The sequence below is a fragment of the Myotis daubentonii genome, chromosome X, assembly GCF_963259705.1.
Source record: "Myotis daubentonii chromosome X, mMyoDau2.1, whole genome shotgun sequence".
In the NCBI taxonomy this organism is placed as follows: domain Eukaryota; kingdom Metazoa; phylum Chordata; class Mammalia; order Chiroptera; family Vespertilionidae; genus Myotis; species Myotis daubentonii.
The window spans coordinates 2,629,482-2,652,142 of record NC_081861.1 but is presented as its reverse complement, the minus strand read 5'-3'; the positions used below and the strand labels follow the sequence as shown (position 1 = coordinate 2,652,142).

General features: G+C 41.2%; 1 protein-coding gene across 2 annotated transcripts in view; it reads left to right on the top strand.

The window, feature by feature from the left end:
• Window positions 1–12,890: 12,890 nt before the first annotated feature.
• MAOB (monoamine oxidase B) overlaps window positions 12,891–22,661 on the top strand; it is a 66,568-nt gene continuing 56,797 nt past the window's right edge. The window contains exon 1 of one of the 2 annotated variants that reach the window (XM_059678462.1): window positions 12,891–13,020. In XM_059678462.1, coding sequence (XP_059534445.1) covers window positions 12,975–13,020 — 46 coding nt within the window. In that variant the 5' untranslated portion in view covers window positions 12,891–12,974. Of the gene's footprint in view, window positions 13,021–21,825; window positions 21,882–22,661 lie in introns of those variants that run through there. The other variant, XM_059678463.1, reaches the window with a different exon arrangement.

The following is a 22,661-nucleotide window of genomic DNA, read 5'->3' as shown; positions in this document are numbered from 1 at the left end:
ATAATGGATATTTTCCTCCCTTTTTACTGCTCAGGACCTAAAAATCCCTTCTTGTATTTGTGGAATATACCATTTTATTTACATAATGACATGGTGGGAGACAGGTGCTGGTAGCTGGGGCATGATCCAGTGACCTAAGCCCAGTCAATTAATATGGACTTTGAATTCAGAATGCATTCAGGGCTTTGAATTCAGAATGAATAATCCATTTAGGATTTATGCTGGCAGTGCTAGTGGTGGCCAACAGTGCCTGGTGGTGGCACTCTGTCCAGGGATTTTCTTCATGAGTATGATAGTACTGAGTGCTGTTTGTCAAATATTTCCAGTTCTTTCTTTCTGCTGGTTACATGCTACAGTTTCATTTCCTGGCTGTCTTGTGATTGAGTGGAGCTATATAACCCATTATGGTCAATGAATTGGCTGTAAGTGATGAATGTTACTTTAGGGCTGAGATTTTAATTGGTCTAGTGAGGTCTTTCAGAAATGTCATCTCTGTCCAGCATGGCCACTGGCAAGGTTTGAGATGGTGGCTGCCATATCAGGGGTCCTGAGTGACTTGTTGAGCAGAGGGCCTCTGTCAACCCAAGATGGACATGTGGATTGAGCAAGAAATAAGCCTCTATCGATTTAAGCTGCTTAAAAATAACTTAGTCAATCCTTGTAACTTTGGTTCCCGTGTATTTATTAGCCTACTTCTTTAGTCCTCCCACTGATTCTGTGGGCCAACCTATATCCTTTCAACAAGTTCTTTCTTTCTTAAAATATATGATTGATTTTAGTTGTTTACTACCAAGAATATTAAGTGACCCACTAGAGGTATACTGAAAACTGACAAAAGTTAGTTATTGCAATGTTAAAGCTTCAATTTGTAAGAAAAGAATCATTTTGTCTTAATATCTGTTTCCAAATTATTATGGACAAGAAATACAATGTCCAGGAAGAAAGAGAATTGTTAAAAATCCAAACATTTTATGGCTTGGTAGTTATGCTACCTCTGGAATGTAGCTGCCATTTCTCTCATTTAAAACCTAGTCTTCCAGGGTTGGTGTGAAGGTCGAATAAGAAATGTCATACACATACCCGGCCAGTGTGGCCCAGTGATTGGGTGTTGACCTATGAACCAGGAGGTCACAGTTCAATTCCTGGTCAGGGCACATGCCCGGGTTGTGGGCTCGATCCCCAGTGTAAGGTGTGCAGTAGGCAGCCAATCAATAATTCTCTCTCACTCTGAAATAAATAAGAATATCTACACTAATAAAAGAGAAACATGCAAATTGGTGTCACTCTGCTATGCGCACCAGCCAATCAGAGCGACTATGCAAATTAACCCAACAAAGATGTTGGTTAATTTGCATATGCAGGCGCGGAGCAAAGACTGAAGGCCCCGGCCAAAGTGAAGACTGAAGACTGAAGAGGCTTGGCTTCTCCGCTGTGGCCAGACCAAAGGCCTGGGTCCCGGGTGCCAGAGGAAAACCGGTGCCAGCACCCAGGGGAAGGAAGGCCTATTGCACGAATCTTCTTGCAACAGGCTTCTAGTATTAAAAAAAAAAGAAAATGTGAAAATGTCCTGTAACTTTATCAAGGCTGTACAAATGTGCCAGTTCATACCTGACCCAGGCTGGGACTGAGCCAGTTTAGGTCATGGAGAATTTAAGGATTCCTATTGCAGTAACACCCGAGACTGAATTATTAAGTAATCATGCAAAAAATTATAAATGTTAATCAGATTATAAATGTTAGATTAGATTAGGGACCTTGGAAGGGAGAAACCCTAAAACATCAGCTATAATTTCAGCTGGACTTGGGTTCATGGTGTGTTAAAAGAACAACTGCCTGCCCATCCCAGCTATCACTCAGATGAAGCCAGAAAAACTATAAGCTAAAGGGAAGAACATCACATCCAGCTGAAGTTTCATCTGAAAGCTTGTGTTTTTATGATAAGGCAACTGCTTTTGGATTCTTCTGTTTGACAAAAGCATTGGACCAGACATTTCAGGCATCTTGCCTCACAATCATCCTAGCAGATCTTTTGCCCCAGCTATTGAAGTGGCAATCAGCTTTGCATAGGTCCTCATAGCTCCTCATCTCAAGTGCATCTTTTACTTCTCACTTTATGCCCCAGAATTCCTCTGATACCACTGTATGGAGCACCTGCAGAAACCCTGTTAGCACTCATATATGCATAAACTGAAAGTGTGGGAGACTTAGTCCATGGGCAACCCTTGATAAACAAAGGATGGAAGTCAGTAGATAAATACACCCCCCTTCTGTACCATTGGCAGACAATTGTGAACCAAATTCTATACAGCTCCCCAGAAGGTCCACCTGAATCCCAGGGGCCCATGTTGTGTCCCTGCTTCCTTATTTCCCTGTCACAGTCCATATCACTATTCTCTGGAAACATTTCTGCAGATAAACTAACTGCTTGAACACCCTTGTCCAAGACTCTGTTTTTCATGGCAACCCAAGCTAAGGAAAGCACCGTATTTATGCAAAACTGAGACAAGACATTGATTCTCTCCAGACTCATCCGTCTTAGTCTCTCCCTTCCTTGTTCCCAAAATTCCTCTCTAAAACTCATGTTCTACACGGGCTTTCCCTGTTTCTCTCTTTTTCTTTTTGTGTATCTTTCTCTTTATCTTTCATGCACACTCACACATACACACTACAGCTGCCTGTATTCTTTTATTAAAATCTGCTATTTTTGTTTCAAAAATGCAGAATACTAAGACTTGGTGATTTCACAGATTGATATCATTTCCTTAACAGTAATAGTTATAATAAATTGATTAACTAGCATACATATGTCAAATTTTAATTGTGCCAGATAAAGATATTCTACAGATTATCCCACGTTTGTCATCATTTTATAAAAGACAGGTCATGTTAATACCAAAAAAGCCAAAAGAATATAATCTCAGTCTAGGTCAGTGATGGCGAACCTTTTGAGCTCGACGTGTCAGCATTTTGAAAAACCCTCACTTAACTCTGGTGCCGTGTCACATATAGAAATGTTTTGATATTTGCAACCACAGTAAAACAAAGATTTATATTTTTGATATTTATTTTATATATTTAAATGCCATTTAACAAAGAAAAATAAAAAAAATGAGTTCGCGTGTCACCTCTGACACGTGTGTCATAGGTTCGCCATCACTGGTCTAGGTGATGGTCCCTAAATTAGCATAATCTTAGCTTGCTGAATATTTCATTGCAGTGTTCTTTGTCTTTCCATTTTGAGAAAATTTGGTAATATTTGGTCAGCACAGGCATCACCTGTTCCCTCTGGGGTCCTAAGTGCACTCTGCTGCTCTTCTCTCACACTCTTTACCCCTGGTGTCCCCGTCCCCCCACTCCCTCGCAGCACTGTCACCCAGCTCCGTTCCCTTTGTGCACGAGAACCTGCATATGTTTCATTCAATTCTTTCTCCTAACTAGACGTAGCATTTCTGAAATTTCAAATCCAACAAAATAAGTGCAAAATAAAAAGAACAACAACCAAGCTATTTTGTGCTTAATTGTTTCACTGTTGTTTTTTAAGATGAAAATTCAGGGAAATGATAGAAATATATGTATTGGCATCAGAAGACCAGAGGTGAAGACCAGACAGCCCTGACATTTATCAGTTGTGTGATGTTGGAAAATCTCCCATCCCTGAGTCATAGTGTCCTTGCCTGCATGTGTGCATGTATGTGTGTGTGTGTGTGGGGGGGGGTGTTTATAGAGGAGATGACTTAGGGTTCAAGTCTTCTTGTAAATAGCCAAAGGGTGGGGTTGTGACCTCTGGAATTAGGACTCTGCCACCCTTGCCTCTCTGACATTGATGGCTTTTGCCCAGGCTCAGTCCTGGGGCCACTCACTTAGAAATTCTCACCAACTGTGTTGTTCTCAGAGTTGTTATTTGTTCTCATAGTGATTGGGTATATATTTACATTATTTTAAAAATATTCATAGCTTGGTGTCTCTTTTTTAAATTTTTAAAATTCATCTTTATTGTTGAAAGTATTACAGATGTTCCCTTTTTTTCCAATTGACCCCCTCACTCGCCCCTCCCAGGCCTTCACCACTCTATTGTCTGTGTAGATGGGCTATGCATATCTATATATATAAAAGCCTAAGCAACCTGCCAACTGGCCAGTAGCTATGATGCACACTGACCACCAGGGGGGCAGATGCTCAAAACAGGAGCTGCCGAGCTGTGGTGACTTGGCAGCAGCGGTTCTTGGGTGATGCACCCAGAACCAGAGAGGAGGGAGCCCGATTCCAGGGTGTGTCACCTGAGAACCACCTTCTCGCAATCCGGGACCCCTCAGGGGATGTCAGAGGGCTGGTTTTGGCCCAATACCCGCAGGCTAGGCCGAGGAACCCCACCTGCCATAGGAACCCCGGGCCTCTAGTATGAATATAAATTTCCTGGTTAATCTCTTCCTGCCTCCAACTCCCATTTCCACATTCCCTCTGAAATTCGTCAGTTTGTTCCTTGCTGGCTTGGTGTTTCTGTGTTGACTTTGTACACTTACTCTGTTTAGCCTGTTTTAAATTATTTTTCTATGAATTAGTACCCCATTTTCTTTCTTATTCTCTGACTCTAAGATTTATCTTTTTTAGAACTCTTCTGAGTATCTATTTTGTATGACATTCTATTTTCAAAATTACCTTTATATGTTTTCATTGTTTTCCTTTTTACTTCCCATGCACTAACAAACTCTTGATTTCAGCTACTTACATTTTTTACCATTTTGTTTAATTTAATTTAATAGTTTAATATAATAAATATCCTTTCTAATTTTAAGTCTTCTACTGTTACCTTTCCCTATTATTTCTAGCATTCATTGTAACCTACTGTTACAGTTTTTCAGGAAGAAACTGTTTTTCCCGTCCACATGCTGATCCCAAGCTAAGATATATTCTTTTTTCTTCTACCTTTCAGGCTGGTGGCTTTTGTCCAATGAGCCCTTTCACTGACTCATTCCTTTTAGTGTTTGGGCTTCATTCAGGGGTCTCACTTCCAACATCTCATGAAGCATGAGTCCAAAGCAGTGCCTTCTGTCCTATGCTACACGCAGCCTGGCTGGTGTGGCTCAGTGGTTGTGTTGACCCATGGACCAGGAGGTCACTGGTTCGATTCCCGGTTAGGGCAGGGCACATGCTTGGGTTTTGGGCTAAATCCCCAGTAGGGAGTATGCAGGAGGCAGCCAATTGATGTTTCTCTCTCATTGATGTTTCTATCTCTCTATCCCTCTCCCTTCCTCTCTCTCTAAAAATCAATATTTTAAAAAGCCAGTTCCTTTGATTAGGAAAACTATCAAAGTCCCAAGGCTAGCTGTAGCTGTAGTTTCAGATGATCACTTGTATTTCCAGCTGACTCCTGAGTTTTGGCTCCTTGTGGGTTTCTCTAACTTTCTTATTAACTTGGCTGCACTTTAAAAAGATGTTTGTTATCTCCTTTATTGAGTTCACATAACATGAAAGTAACTATTTTGAAAGATACATTTCAATGACATTTAACACATTTATGATGTTGTGCAACCACCACTTTTATCAACTTCAAAAACATTCCATTACCCCAAAGGGAAACCCTGAACTTGTTGAGCAGTTAATACACCATTTCTTTCTCCCCCCAGCTCCTGGCAACCACTACTCACTTTCTGTCTTACTGTTCCAGATATTTCATGTAAATGATATCATATAATATGTGACCTTTTGTGTCTGGCTTCTTTTATTTAACCAAATATGGTGCCTGTTATATGTTTATCTAGAGTTTTTAGCTATTTGTATTGGGAGAATTTTATATATATATATATATAAAATGTTGCTGGGAATAGAAGTCCTATGTCTTATTATATAGGATTTAATATTTCCACGAGTAGGAAATTAAGGGACTTTATTGAAAATTTCTTTTGACTGACATTTATCTATTGGAGTCCTGAAACTTTCACTCAATGCTTTCCTTTTTTAAAGCAAGAATAAGAGAGTTTCTTCTAATATTTTGTCAATAATTCCTTAAAATGGTGGGCATTCAAAACATAAATTCATTTGATCCATATTTTGAATCCCAGACTAAATTTTACTTATAAATTATCAGAAAAAGTATTTTTTCTAACTCCACCAATTTATTAAAACAGGAAAACATACATTGTGAATATACTATCTCCTTACTCATCTCTCCCATAGGGATCAAACCTTAATGAGCTTTCAAATAGTAGCTGGAAGTAGCATTTGTTTCTCCAAGTGATGAAGTAATGTCTCTAGAAAAGAATAGCCAGAGGCAAATATGGGATCTACCTATTTTGGTAGAATGATTTTAAATGTGCAAATTTCCTGATGGTGTTTGGACAGAGAGAACACTGTATTTATTAATTGAGAAGAAATGCTTCTCAAGAGGGACTCCAGATTGTCAAGGGTCTGTCTTCTTTTCTTTTACCATGTGACAAGTTTCTTCTGCTCCAATTGTAGGTGCAGAAGCATTCATTAAAAGTAATCATCCTTGTTATTCGCTAGTAAAGATTTGCCTTTGTCAGGTGCACTGATTTCCATGAGTGACCTAGCTGAGGTTGACCCAGGACCACTGAAATCAGGAGCTTTGAAGTGGATATGTGTGATCTCAATGGATAAAATTCATCATCTGCCTTTTCATTATCCAGTATTCATGCCTGGTAGCACTTTTATTCAACTTAAACACAAGCTTCTCAAATGCATAGGCTTCATTTGCTCAAATTGTCCCTTATTTGTCTCAGTTGGGCAGGAAAAGAATTACATTAGAGACTTCTGAAACATCTAATTCAACTGGTACAGGATACTTTCATCTGGACCAATGGTTCTCAACAGAAGGTGATTCCCCGCCCCCCCCACCCCCCACCCAGAGAGCATTTAGCAATGTCTGGAGATATTTTTGTTTTGTTTTTCACACAAAAAATGGGGGGGGAGATGGTATTACTGATGGGGTAGAAGTCTGGTGTATTAGTGTTCTCCAGAGAAACAGTAGGATGGATATATAGTCATTGGCTCACATGACTATGGAAACTGAGACGTTCAATAATCTGCCATCTACAAGATGGAGAATCAGAAAAGCCAGGGGTATAATTCAGTCCAAATCAGAAAATCCGAAAACCAGGGAGCCAATGGCTTAAATTCAAGTCTGAGGCCTGGAGAAGATGAGATGTGCCAAGTCAAGCAAGCAGGCAAGAAGTAAAAGGGGCAAATTCCTCCTTCCTCCACCTTTTGCTCTATTAGGCCCTCAACAAGTTGGCTGATGCCCACCTACATTGGGGAGGGCAATCTGCTTTAGTAAGTGCATTAATTCAAATGCGAATCTCATAGACACATATATCCAGAAATGATGGGCAGTCATGTTCACACATAAAATTGACCATCACACCAGGAGTGCTGTTAAACATTTTTCAATGCATAGAGCAGCCCCCATAACAAAGACATTTGTTGTCCAAAATGTCAATTGTGCAGAAGTTGAGAAACCCTGACCAACCTGAAGCAATTCTAAAATTCGATCTTATTCCTTCTTGGTGTCAGATGATTTTGACTTTTTAAAAAAGCATTTAAGCCCTAGCTGGTTTGGCTCAGTGGATAGAGCATCAGCCTGTGGACTGAAGAGTCCTGGGTTCGATTCCTGTCAAAGGCATGTACCTTGGTTTCAGGGTCCTCTTCGGCCCAGGCCCTGGTCAGGGCTCATGCACTGATTGATATATTCATTTCTTTGTTAATTCATTACACATGAGACTTTACTGAACATCATTACCACTATGCTAACAGCTGGGGACATAGAAGAAACCTGCAAAGGTAGAGTTCTTTGAATATCTCAATGTTGGAGGAATTTTGACATATTTTAACACTTCCCTTTACCTGAGCCTCACAATTTAGTATGTGATCATACCCTGCTTCTTATTACTCTCAAACTGACTTCTTTGTGTTGATTTCTCCACCTGAACCAGAACAAAATATCTTTGGACTAAGATTGCCAGATAAAGTATAGAACATTTGGTTAAATTTAAAATAAATAATGAATAGTTTTTAGTATGATTATATTGAAAATGTTGCATGAAACACATTGATATTACAAAATATCATTCATTGAAATTCAAATGTAACTGAGCATCTTGTATTTTTATTAGCTAAATCTTGAAATATTGTTTAGGGCAAGGATTCTCTAATATTTTCCCTACATCTCCAAGGACATATGAGAAAGGACTGGCTGTGAAGTGAGTACTTAAGCACTCAAAAAAGCAGTTGTCTCATTCCTTTGAGGTAGACAGAAAGTTAAAATAGTCTTCCTCCAAAGTTAGGGAAAGTGAACTATTTATTCTAGTTCATAGTCACTTCCTTAGTTAAATCAGCTGTGATCTAAAGAAATGACAGAGCTTAAAATGTAACTTCTGAAATGTTAAAAAGGAAGAGGAGATAATTTAAGCCCTAGGAATTTTTTTCCAGGAGGATACAGTGGGTGAGAGTTTGTCTTTTAGTCCTGTACAATCCAAACCGGAGTTACACAGAGGGAATTTGTATATTGATAATGTAGGGAAACAACTGGTTTTAGTCTCAATTATTTGAATAATTAATAATGGAAATTTAACACCAAAAGTATTTTTTCCACCTAGCACTTTGCTATTAATGAACATAATGCCACTTCTATAATGAGCATTGTGACTGAAAATACACAAAGCTGCTCCTGAAATCTCAGCGTTGATGAAATGACTTGACTTCAGTGCCAGAAAGCATAAACAACCATTGCCAAATAAACCCTTTCTCAGCCCAGCAGGGCAGAGTTTCCATTTACAATACCAACTACAAGTATTGCTTTTTGGAGGCTGAGCATACCTTGCTATCTGGAATGTGTTGGTAAATGTCATACATACAGCAGAGTATTATACAAATAGGCACTACAATTATACAAAATGTCATGACAACCTCACAACACTTGAGCTTTATTATACTTTTATTTCATAGCTAGGAGTCCTGTGTTCTAATCTTGACTGTGGAAATGGATACTGTTGTTTTCAGCAGTTAGGGATATCAGAGATGAGATTGCTCCCTGTTCCTATTTAGAAATGTTTGGCTGTTCCATGTCTCCTTGTTAGGGCCTGCCTGATACTGACCTTGCTCCTTGTTCCCAAGGCTTTAGATGGGTTGCTATAGGGAGGTGACAGCACAGATATAAACCAAATAACTCCAAAGGTCTATTCCAGCTCTATGGTTCACATTATCAGTCCTCTTAAGGTTGTAAGGTATTAACTTTTCACCTGCCTTTAGGAAACAGAAAGGTGGGGTTTTTGTTTGTTGGTTGGTTGGTTTTTGTTTTTGTTTTTGTTTTTTGGTGTTTGTTCTATGTAATTCCAGGTGGAGAATAAAGAAACTGAATGATTTACTAAAATAGGAAATAAGAAAGCTGGAAAAACTTTATTTTCTTTAGAATACGCAAATTCTTTATCACCCAATATAGTTGTATAATACTTTTCAAATTAAAACAAACTTATGAACCAATTATTAATTTTCAAACCATTTGAACATAAAATATGCTTAATAAAATGATAGTCAACAGATGTAAGAACCTGTAATTCTAGAAATTTTTTATAAATGCACACAGGTAGTAAGCAGAGTATAATATATTCCTCATGCACCTATTGCCCAGCTTCAACATCTATCTCTATTTTGCCAGTCTTGTTATGACTTGTGGAAATATTCTTAGTCTTGACATTAGTCATTGTAACAAAAATCACCTTGGACAGTGTGTTTAGCACTTATGTTTCAGCTGCAGTTTGTTTTTCTTCAGCATGCTCTATAGCATGTCTAGGTATGACCTCTATCTTCCTGAGGCTTTATAGCTTAGTGTCCTTGCCTGACTCATATGTTGTGGGGCCCGCTCCTCTGTGTTGTACCCCTTTGTTCCTGTCCTGCTCATGCTATGGCAATAAGGTCATAGAAGAAAAAGCTATACTCTGGTTCTTTGGCCAGGAAGAGTCATTTCACTTCCATCTCATCTTTGTGTTTATAAGTCAGCTCAGTGCATTCACATAGCTGTCAACCTGTTAAGCTTGTTTCCTGTCAACTCAACTTTCATCCAGTTTCTGGCCCTGGGGCAGGTCTTCCCTTTGGCATCTTAAACCAGCTTAGAAACTTTTGAGATGGATATCCAGTCTCTCTAGCCCAATGTCCCATGACGGGCTTTAACTCAGATTGAAGTTGGGTCCATCCAACTCTTGGGTTGTTTGAGGATGTGATTCCCCGCTAAGCAAGTCCTTGAGGCTAGCTAAATCAAGTCCATGGCCACTGAAAGTTCCCCAACTGTCTGCCTGGGGATTTGGACACGCTCATATTAGGATCTAAGCTGATGAGGGATACTTCACTGGGCAGGATCAAAAGCCCTACATTTTAAAATTTACAATTGTTAAATGGTTAAAATTCTGATTCGACATTGTTAAAGAGCTGTCCTGGCTGCCATGGCTGACCCTTTCATCATTTGATCCCCCAGTGTATGTTTAAAAAAGAAAAAAAATTAGCAGAGAAGTTGGAAAAAAGAAACTGGCAAGCTCTAAAGAATGTATTATATTTTTTCAAAATTCCATTCCCTGTCAAGTTTCCAGTACTAAAACGAAAAGAAAAAAGTAACATGTACAACTTAGATAACATCAGGTGAACTCTGTTCTGCACAGCTTGCCTCTTTATTGAAACCTCCTGTGGCTGCACAAGAAACTCACTGAAATATCTGTTCATGAAAAGCTGGAGAGCAAGGAAGAAATATTAAGGAGATTTGTATCTCTTTGGCATTTAATAAAAGAAAATGAAAGGAAAGTGAGTTCATTTTAATTGATGACAGAAACATGGATTTCATCAAGTTGGAAAGACAAATAAACACTGTTTGGGGCAAAGAGTATTCCTCTGTGCCTCTTGGTAAGAGTTGTTGAGCATTGCTCCATTGGAACATGAATTAGCTTTGTTGTAATTGTCTTTTCATATTTTGTTTTCCTAGGATTACCAAAATTTCTTATTAATAAGAGCTTATTTCTAATAACAACCACAGTGCTTGACACAGTATTGGTGCTCAATAAAATGTTCTTGAGTGGGTGAATAAAAAATAATACATGATCTCTTCCTGAAGGATTTCATTTATCTACTTGGGAAGAAAAGACACAAACACACACAAAAATAAATTATGTTTCTTATTATTGTGTGTATTGTTAAATTTTTACTATTATTATTCTTTTATTACTATCAGTTTTGTGGTGTCTGTACCAAGTCCTAAAGGTAGGCAGCCTCCATCTTGTTCACTTCCTCCACAGGGCCCAGCAAAGCAGGTGTTCCACAAATGCTTGCATATTGAACATACACCTTGCCATTAGGATCATGTGGAGATAGGTCAGAGGTTCTGGAGAATGGAGCCAGCTCTGGAACTGATGGGGAGCAGAGCACTGCAACAGAACAGAGTGTGGTCAACGTGTGTGGTCCATGGACCAGCAGCACTAGCACGACCTGGGGCTTGTTAGAAATGCAGCTTCAGCCTGGCCAGCATGGCTCAGTGGTTGAACGTCAACCTATGAAGCCGGAGGTCACAGTTTGATTCCAGGTCAGGGCACAGGCCCGGGTTACCGGCTCGATCCCCAGTAGGGGGCGTGCAGGAGGCAGCCGATCCATGATTCCCTCTCATCATCAATGCTTCTATCTCTCTCTCCCTCTCCCTTCCTCTCTGAAATCAATAAAAAGAAAAAAAGAAATGCAGCTTCACTGACCCCCAGACCTGGGTGACGCACATTCAAGTTTGAGAAGCACTGCTTTTAGAGGCTTCATCTGACCACATGGTGCCAAGGGAGAAGATGGATCTCAGGAGCTACTCCACGTGGAAAACGTAGAATCCTGAACAGGCCTGGACAACTGCCTGGATGTGGCTGTACCACCACTTTGCTATCCACTCATCTATGGATGGGCGGTTTCCATAGCTTGGCTATTGCAAATAATGCTGCAGTGAACATAGGGGTGCACATATTCTTTCGAATTAGTAAACACCTGTAATCTTGTTGAATCACCCCTATGTTTGGCAATGTCAAGGTCCCCAGACCCATATTCCAGGGCCATCAATAGCTACCCTTGTTGCCTAAATACCACCCTGCCCATCCAAGTCCTTGCCTCTGCCCCCACCAGTTTAACCGGGTTCCTGACACAACAGTTTCCTGAACTGACATATTGATTTATTTGCTCAAGGTTGTCTTTAAGTTCTGTACTTGCAATACTATGGAGGAGGCTTCCTGAGTTATTTGTAGGCATAAGGGGGAGGGGGGCTGGAGGGGGGAGAAGAAGTCTATTTGATAGGAAGATGGCAGGTCTGAGACTCCCACTCAAGTACATGCCAAGATAACGACAATACTGTGTGGTGGGTCCAAGTGGGTTTCCTAATCTTGTTGGCTTTTTTTTTCTTTCTAGCTTTTTATCTGGCCTTCACCCCTCACTACTCTATTTCACTTGCCTCATCTGTAAAATGGGTTGTAAGGTTTACCTGGAATCATGCAATGGAAAGCGCTTAGTGCGGTGCCTGGCCCCTGGAAAGAGCTGGGTTAGTATTTGCTATGGTCTGTGCTGCTCCATTGGGAAAGTAACTGGGGTGCTGCAGGAAGACACCTCAATCTGCCACCCCCCTAACCCCCAAGCTCTATGGTGCACGAGGGGAGCTGATGGGCCAATACTGCGCAGAAGGCAAAGGGGTGGGTGGTGGGAGCTGCAGGGAAGAGCCCACTCTCCCCCTGGTCTCAGCTGCCTGCGGAGTGGCGGAGTGGCGGGCGGCGTCAGTGGCCGCGGGCTCCACCCGGCCAGCGCGGACCTGCGGGCGGGGTTCCGCTCCGGGGTGTCCTGGGCGGGCGATATAAAGGCTCGGCAGAGGCCAGAGCGTGAGTGGCAGCGGCAGCTCGGCAGGCCGGGCGGGGACGAGATCCCGGGAGCAGAGCAGCGGGCACCGCGCCTGGAGAGGGGCCAGCACCATGAGCAGCAAATGCGACGTGGTCGTGGTGGGGGGCGGCATCTCAGGTCAGTCGCCACTGAGCGCCTTGCCAATCCTGGCCCAGTGCGGGGCGGGGGGGGGGGGCGGCCGTGGACGGGGGCTGTGCCCAGGAGCCCCCAGATGCCCTAAGCACTGGCGAGGATCGGGTGTCCAGAGCACCCTGTAGAGAGCCCTCCCTCAGGGCTACGGCTTGGTGCACCCCGGGATAGCAGCCTGGGGCTGGAAGTCTGTTGAAGGTCTGGGGCCAGGCTTTGCATTTCTCCCTGGGAAGGCTGCCAAGCCTATGCATGCTGTCACTTTTGAAGCAAGGGGGGAGGGGGAGGGGGAGGGCAGGAGAGAGAGTCCTACTTCAGGTTAGCGCAAAGGTCTGGCACTTGCCCCCAAGCAAAGCTAAGTCATTTGCTCCAACCTGACCCGGACACTCCACACCCACGTTGGGAGCAGGCATGCACCACAATGTTTGTTCTCCTGACCCCTGCTCCCATTCAGGAAAAGGGGTTGGGCTCTGGGGCAATCCATTGCCAAAGACCTTCCTGACCCCGATTCCCTGTGGTTCCATGATTGTCACCCGTCTACCATGGGCTGCAGGGCTTTCTCGGCAAGTGTCTCTTCTGCCCTCATCTTGTCCTTCATCCCCTCTTGCCCTGCCCCCCTCCCCCACTAGCGCAGGCTCTCTGGCCCAGCCCATATTTGGCAGGGATGGGGACAGCGACTACCTTCTTAGAGACAGGGGGTGGGGTGGAGGGGAGCGCCGTTCTCACAGGAGGGGCTCCAAAAAAGACAGAAGTCAGAAGGAGAGATGGGGTCAGTGGGGGAGCGTCCCTCTGAGGAGGGTCAGTCGGATTATAGGGGGGGAGGGGGGGTCAGTGGGAATAAGCAATGCTTCCCCAACAGCCTGCTTAACAGAGCCTCCTGGTGCTTGAATAATTAGGCCACCCAGGGAGTGTGGGTTAAGACTCTGAGCAGATCCCAGGAGCAGGGCCTCGCCTGCTCCCTGTGAGGCTGGCAGGGCGAAGGTGCTCTGGCTCTGCTGTGCCTGGTGAGGAAACCAAGGCATTGGATGTTGGGTGCCACTCCTGATACTGGGCAGCTTGCCGGGCCCTCCTGAGCTCACCCATGCCAGACTCTGTGCCCAGGGCTGCAGGTACATAGAGGCATAAACACAACAGCATGCTGAGGTGGGCCAAGGCTATACAAATTTAGTTTTCTTTCAGCATTTTTGATATCTTCTCTCCTGGAAGAACTTAGACTTAAAAGTACATCTATCTGGGTGTTTTAGAAGTATCACCAAGTGCTTCTTGATGCTGCCTTGTAAAGCACCCCATCTTATGGAAGCTGAAGGGTCTCTTTCCAGGCCCCCAAAGTCTTTTTCTTGCCCAAAGTATGTCTAAAGGGTTCAGATTCTTCTATCCCCTGATTTTCCCCTTTCTGATTTGTATTCCAAACCTTCAAGCTCACTGAAGTTATGTTAAACTCATATGGGAAGGATAGATAAGGGTTTAGCTATTTTTACAAGCAGTGGCGACTCTCTACACTCACCCCTCCCCAAATTCTCAAAACAAGGACCTTCTACAGCAGATCTTCCTTTTCTCAAGAACATTACATGGAATCAGCATTGTTCCAAAAACCAAGAAAGCAGGGTTTCAAGGCTTTACTCAACTGCTCTATCTGCTGCATGAGGATTACACCAATTTGTCATGGCTAGATCAGTTTGTCATGGCTGTGGTCACTGTGAAGATCAAATGAAGCAATGAGTGTGAAGATAACTTTGCAATTTTGACATGTGACACAATGTCCTACAAGGGTTTTGCTCATTTATTTAAACAATAGGCATTAGGGTAGGCTGTGGTAAGGGATGCAAGTGAATCACATGATTATTGCCCTGGAGATTTGTCCATCCAGGAAGGGACTTGAGATACCCAAACAAGGCAATATAAAGTAGAAAGTGGTATGTGCCACAAGAAGAGTCTGTTCATTGATTCATTCATTATTAATTCATTCAATGAACATTTACTTTCTGTCTCACATCTTATCCCCAAGAGAATGAAAGGTGAATTCTACAGGACGGTTGCCCCTGGGGTGCTCACAAGCTGATGTGGCAGGCAGAGTCATGAAAAATTAATACTAATCACCTATGATGAGAGATGCTTTTGTAGCACATGCAAAAGTTCTAGAGAAGGTGATTAGAGAGAATGTCAAACTGAGAAAATCTGGGCAGACTTCACAGAGGAGGTGACAGTTGAAGTAGGTCTTAAAGAATGAATATGAATTTACCAGAGGACTAGATGAAAAAAGCATTGTAAGCTAAAGAACAGCTTCAAAGGGGAGGGGGAGTGGAGAGATATGCAAAAAAAGGTGAATGGACCATGGCTGATTAGAGCCTCGTCCTGATTATATGCCAAGGTTGCTGGTTTGATCCCCAGTCAGGGCACATACAAGAATCAACCAATGAATGCATAAATAAGTGAAACAACAAATCTCTCTCTCTCTCTCTCTCTCTCTCTCTCTCTCTCTCTCTCTCTCTCTTTCTCTCTCTCCCTCTCTCTCTGTCTCTCTCATCAATAAATAAAAAAAATTTAAAGAATAATGGGATTAGGAGGGCACATTTCCAGTTATGAAATAAATAAGTCATGGGGATGTAATGTATAGCATAAGGAATATAGTCAATAATGCCATTATAACTTTGTATAATAGCAGATGGTTACTAGGCTTATTATGATGTTCACTTTAGAAGGTATATAAATGTCAATCCCTATGTTATATACCTGAAACTAAGATAATATTGTATGTCAGCTATGACTTTTAAAAAATAATTAATTTACAAAATCACAAATATGTGAAAGAACATGGTAGCATGCTTAGGAAACCTTGAGAACTTCAGTGTGGAGAGCTGGGGGGTCTTGTAGGGCTCCAAACTACAAAGGTCCGTTGGCATAAATTGTGGGGAGTCTTGTAAGTCAGCCTCAAAAGGGTTAGTACTTTCTGTGGTGATTGAATGGACACAGGATTTTTCATTCACAAAGTGGCATCTGTCAATGGACAGTATTAGCAAAAAGAGGGACATGCGGAAGAGGAGAGCAGGTGTTGGGGAAAGAGGAGCCATCTGGAGTTGGAGGTGCTGGAAGGACACGCAGGGAGAGATGTCTAGTAGGTAGAAATACAGGGAAGACGTTGGGTTTGCAGAGAAGTTTTAGTTGAAGTGAAAGAGAGCGCGCTTATCTTCACCACGTGAAGGCAGATATTCCAGTCATTCTCCATCGTTTGATGAGAGAGATGAGGAAACTGAGAAACTGGAAAACACTTTGTTAATCTCAGAGCTTAGCTGCGATGTCATTTCCCAGGGTGGCTTTCTTTTTTTCCTTTTAAAAATATATTTTATTGATTTTTTACAGAGAGGAAGGGAGAGGGATAGAGAGTTAGAAACATCGATGAGAGAGAAACATAGACCAGCTGCCTCCTGCACAACCCCCACTGGGGATGTGCCCGCAACCCAGGTACATGCCCTTGACTGGAATCGAACCTGGGACCTTTCAATCCGCAGGCTGACGCTCTATCCACTGAGCCAAACTGGTTAGGGCCAGGGTGGCTTTCTTAAATATCCCCCCCAGATGGAATTAGATGCCTCTGTTTAACTCTCCTCTGTCACATTGTTCTTTTCCATGAGTTTTTAATCGTTCATGTATTAGTGTAATTACAGGCATACTTTGTTTTATTGCATTTGGCTTTATTGTGCTTTGCAGATAATGTGTCTTTAACAAATTGAAGGTTTATAGCAATCCTATGTTAAGCAAGTCTATTGGCGCCATATTTCCAACAGGTTCAGATGATGGTTAGCATTTTTTTTTTAGCGATCAAGTATTTTTTAATTAAGGTATGATTGTTTTTTAAAGATATAAAGCTACTGCACACTTAATAGACTACTGTATAGAGCAAACAGAAATTTTATATACACTAGAAAACCAAAAAAATTGTTTGATTTGCTTTCTTACTACATCCACTTTATGGTGGTAGTCTGAACTGAACCCACAATATAGCTGAGATATGCCTTTAGATTCAATATCTTTATTTTCCACTAGACTGTAAGCCTCTGGACCCTGAAAAGGATCTTTTTTCCTTCCCAGAGAACCCCCAAAGCTCAGGCCCAGAGCTCTGCCTGGCCCAGTTAGCACTCAATGAATATGTTGAATTAATGAACTTTACACCAACAAAGTGGCGATTGATTTGATCAGAAATTCACCTCCATTTACTACCAACCCTTTTGCATTTCCTGCCAACTCATGTTAAGAATAAGAAACATGGTAAAATCAGGATTTTAGAATTAGTTAGGTGGCTGACTCAATGATTTACATTTAAAAGTGCCTGAATTTGATTCTGATTTTTAAATGTCGTTAATTATTAAACTTGGTACATTCTGATAATTCTCTGATAGTTTTTTAAGCTGTCAGCAGATTTTAGTCACTCCCATTGAGATAAATAGAAGAGCACTGGGGGCATTGCTGGTTAATATATAATTTCTTTTTATTCTGTTTGAAAAATTCCAAGGCAATTGTGAAACAGCTTTTTAGCAATCTGTGTGGTCTCTAGATACATGCCTACTGATATATCTGTCACCTACGAAGCAAGTCATCTCTGGAGTCTTGGCAAAGTAGCAGCATTTTCCAGGAACTGACCATAGCAGATTGTTTCTGTCTCAAGGCTCAGTTTTAGTGTTTGGGCTGGTGAAACCATGGAAACTATCTTTGGCAATTCTGGCCTGGCTCTTGCTCAGTCTTCAAAATAAAAGCTGCTGAAAAGGGAAAGCTGAAATAGAAAGAAGAAAGTGTCTGCCAAGCTGGAGAGAGGAGATTCGCCCATCTGAGGGTGGCAGGCACTTGGCTAAGATCCTCAAAGAGTTGGAGCCAGCTTTCAACCTTGTAAGCAACACCTGGCAGGTGATCTGTTCACCCGGGAGAGCAAGCCTGCTGCAGGCTTCCAGGACTGGTCTGGGCAGGGAGTGTCAAAGATGGTCGACGAGGAATCATGAGCTGAATGAGGGACATGATAGACAGATATGATGTGTGTGTTAATAGCAAAACCACCTCCTCATCTTGGATGAAGAAAGATGAAGAACATCCCTGGGAATGTTTTAAAAAACAATAATTTGCCCTAACTGGTTTGGCTCAGTGGATAGAGCATCGGCCTGCGGACAGAAGGGTCCCAGGTTCGATTCCAGTCACGGGCATGTACCTTGGTTGTGGGCACATTTCCAATAGGGGGTGTGCAGGAGGCAGCTGGTCGATGTTTCTCTCTCATTGATGTTTCTAACTTTCTATCCCTCTCCCTTCCTCTCTGTAAAAAATCAATAAAATATATTTTTTAAAAAAAACAACAATAATTGTGTAGAAGTGCTTGGTAATTTGGATGTCCCGTTCAAGGAGAGGGTTGAGAGGGGCCATAGGCAAAGTTAAAAGACCATATGCTAGTACTTTGGTGTCAAACAGATGCCTTGTCAATTCCATTTCCTGTACTTACCTATTGTGTCACCTTGAAAGTTCCCTCACCTTGAAGATGAGATTTCGAATGCCTTTATGGCAGAGGATGAGAAAGGATGCACATCAAGTTCTGTCCCCTGTGATAGCATCAGAGGAAATGTACAAGATTTTTTTGGAGAGGTGGGAATATTGTTTTAATAACATGAATTACAGAAACTGTACTTACTTTGAAAATCTGTAAATTAAAGACAAGCGCAAAAAGAAAATGAAAATTAACTATAATTGATCTTACAAAAAACTAGCTACTGTTACTAATGTCATGTATATTTTCTTTTTGCAAACCATCTATCCTATTTGCCGCATCGTTGGTAGTCCTTTTAAAATAAGTAATAACACATTATGAATGTTTAGTTATATCTTAGATGCTTTTCTTTTTTATGATCTTGATAACTTTATCTTACTTCATATGATTATATTTAATTTATTTAACCAATCTCCTCTGGTTGAACATCTGTATTTTTAAATTTCTGATATTTTAAAGCTGTTAGGAATATATACCTAAACCAGTGTGCATAATTCTGATTATTTCTTTAGGAAATTCCTAGAGATAAATATTGGTAATTCTTTGAAGGCATTTAATAATTGTTGCAAAATGGTTGCCCCATGAAAGTTTTACTAATTTACTTTATGGTGGAATTTTAATAATGGGCTTCTTAATTACTTCCATAGGAAACTCACATTCCCCTTCCACAGCAATACAGAGAAAACCATGGTTCTCCACCAGTTTGCAGTTGTAATGTAATGAAGTTATAGGTCTAGAAATTATAAATACCTTTAATTTTAAAAATGTCACTGGTGACAAGTAAATTTTGCTTTCTCCAATATGTTGGCAAACTGATTTTTGCAAGTACTATTTTATCCCTACCATGACTTATTAGAAACATATTTTTTCATACTACTTTAAAAGTTTTGGGATGCCATTCATCCTGTGCTTCTAGAGGTGTAACATCACTAATTCGATAATTCTGTTGTCTTTCAGCATAGAAAAGAAAATAGCCCTGTAAAAATTAATGATCTATGATTAATTATTTTTACCCATTTGGGTAAGACAAATATAATCTTTGTTCAAAGTCTATTGTAACAGCTGATCAAACAGCTGTTTCCTGTTTAAATTTTAATTTCCTCTCTAGTTTTCATTCAAATCCTATGTTAGATTTTAATTTATTTAGGAGTCCTGTAAGATACAGTTGACTTTCAGAATAGCCCTTTTATGCTATGCCAGTGAGTCAAAATCAAACAGTCCTTGGTCAGCACTGATGATAAGCACACACAAAGGCATATACTCAAATGAGTTATACTAGTTCATCGAATGTGTTTTCCTATCTTTTTTCTTCAGGGGAGAAAAAGAAATCATGTTTGCTCATTTGTTCATTGATTGATTGCTTCATTCATTCATTATACCCTTATCAAATGTCATATTTACCAAACATTGGGCTAGGCGTGGGGATATACAGATGGAAGGGGCACATCAAGCAGAGGGAGGCACATACAGCTACATACAAGCAGATGCTGAGGGGTGGGGGGAATTAATGCCAACAAAGTTCATTTGGTTCAGATGACACAGAGAGGAGGATGACAGCTTTATCAAAGGACCTGAAGGAAGATTTGATGATAGAAATCATTGGAAAGATAATCAGCCAATTTAAATATTCCTCCTTAAAATATAGCTTAAGTGGTTGAGATTCAAATATGTGCTCTATTATACACCGTTTCACTCTTTTTAATGTTGGCCCTAAAATGGCAGTGTAGTGCATGCCATAGTGAGCTACCCAGCCCTCTTCAGGATAGTTAGTCCCCCACATCCGGAAAGTGTTGGACGCTGCTGGTTCACAGGTGTCCCTCTCTGGAAATTGCCCTTCACTGAGAGGAGCTGACTCACCCAAGGGCATTCCTTTATCCTGGGGGTACTCTGCAACAGATATGTAGGTATAGAGGCCTGGCGCTCTTGCCTGAAGCTGCTTGTAGGATTGACCGAAGCCTCCATTATGACTGTACTCAGTTCAACTCCTCCCTCTGCACAATCCAGTTTTCCTTACTGCTTTACTCGTGTTTATCCCTGATAGAACTTCAACATAGAAATTTCTCTCAGAAGCTTCTTACCAGGGGCCCTAATATAGACAGACAATAATTGAACAGCATTTTTGTTATGCATGTCAAAAGGTGTTCTAACCATGAAGCTTCAGTCAGTTGGAGGTGGAGGCCATTAAAAGGGTTGGGTGGTTTTGGGTTTTGTTTTGTTTTGTTTTGTTTTGTTTTGTTTTGTTTTTTAGGATACAAAAACAAGCCTGAAGGGCCTGGGAGTGTGCCGAGTCACAACATTTTGAATTGACATGTGGAGAGATATGATCCTCTGTGTAATTCAACAGATGATTTAAGGGCCAGAAAATAAATTCCACCCCCCCAGTAATTTGTTGTTGGTTTTACAGTTGCGCAGAGGAGACAATTGTCCATTTAATATAAGTTTAGGATGATTGAGAAAGGCAGGAATCCTGTGCTCTGGGTCCTGACGATTCTAAGCAGCCGTTTTTATTCAAATTGTAAGACATCAGTGGGAGGGACAAGCAACCCCTCCACTGCTGACTTGTGTGATTGATGTGCATCAGAATGGGGAGGGTACTCAAAGCGAGGTGCTTAGGGTCCAACTGTGGGAGACTTTCCCTACCGGCTCATTTTCTTGAAGATGATTACAAAGCATAGAAAAAGACTATATATAATTCACAATTATATAAAGTCCAGTGGTGACAACACTTTGTCTCATTCGAGCGAGAGAGAGAGAGAGAGAGAGAGAGAGAGAGAGAGAGAGAACCCTGGCCTTCTCAGGCCTGTCAAACCAAACCTGGTAGAGCTAGAACTACTAGCATTGTGATGACATTAACACTTGAGGATTCTGTTCTCTAACTGTACGAGACAAAGCACAAATTATAGAAATGCTTGTGAAAGGAAATTGGGGGCTAGTTTTTAATCCTGTGATTCAGCCTCTTACATTTACTATCTACCCCAAATATTTGCTGGCAGCATACCAGTCTATCTGTTTGTCTCCTGCTAGTCTTTCATTTAGAAAACATGATGTGAGTGTCTCCTATGTGCTAGGTGTTAGGAATAAGAAATCAGTTCCAGCTTAACACATGCACACACACACAAACAATGACGTTAAACTGCATTTCCTGTGCCTATTAATTGTTGGCTCATTTACCAAAAAAAAAAGATGTACTTTTTGAATGGAAGAAATTTTTGTGTTTCTTTGCTTTGGAGTAAGAATGGATGCTAAAATAATTTTGGTTTTGGTTTCCAACTGCGTCCTCTGCTAGTTTTTTTAGTCACACATGAATGGTGTGATATTCGTGGCTTTCTGAGGGGTAAGTAGAATTTCATACCTGCATTCTCTGTTATCAGAAATCAGGCTGCACGCAGGAGTGGTCAGACTCTGAAAGAGCATCACATGGTCCTAATTGATAAAAGGCAGAACATCCCAAATGCACTGCCTGTGATCTTTTCTCCCTTTGTTCCTTTCCCACTGACTTCAAGGAGAATGTGTCCACAGGGAAACTGGGTTTTCTGTCAATAAATCAGTCGGCCAGTCCACAATATTGAACTTCCAGTGGACAGGTCTGAGAAATGGAGAAACGTACAAAGAGGTTGAGATGACTGTAACTTAAGGGAGGCAAAACCATTTTGTGTGCAGGAGAAAAATGATTTGGGGTTTATGCTTGCTTTATTTCTGGGTTTTAGTTTGTGGACAGAAACCTATGAGAAGCTGATGAAAATGAGAAAACATTTTTCTCCTATTGTGTCCTTTTAAAGATATATTTCAGTAAACCAATGTCTTTTAAATCTGGCTTTATTCCCTATAGATGAATTCCTTTGAAAGGAGTTTGTAGGTTTAAAGATTGAGAAGGTTGGGGGGGGGGCTGATAAGAAGGCTGAAGGGATTAAGCAAAGAAAGACTCATGGACACAGACAATAGTATGGTCATTGCTGGAGGGAAGGGGCCTGGGGGAGGTAGTAGAGGGTAAAGGGGGGGTGTATAAATGGTGATCAAGGAGACTTGACTTGGAGTGGTGAACACACAATACAATATACAGATGATGTATTGTAGAATTGTGTACCTGAAGCCTATATAATTTTATTAACTACTA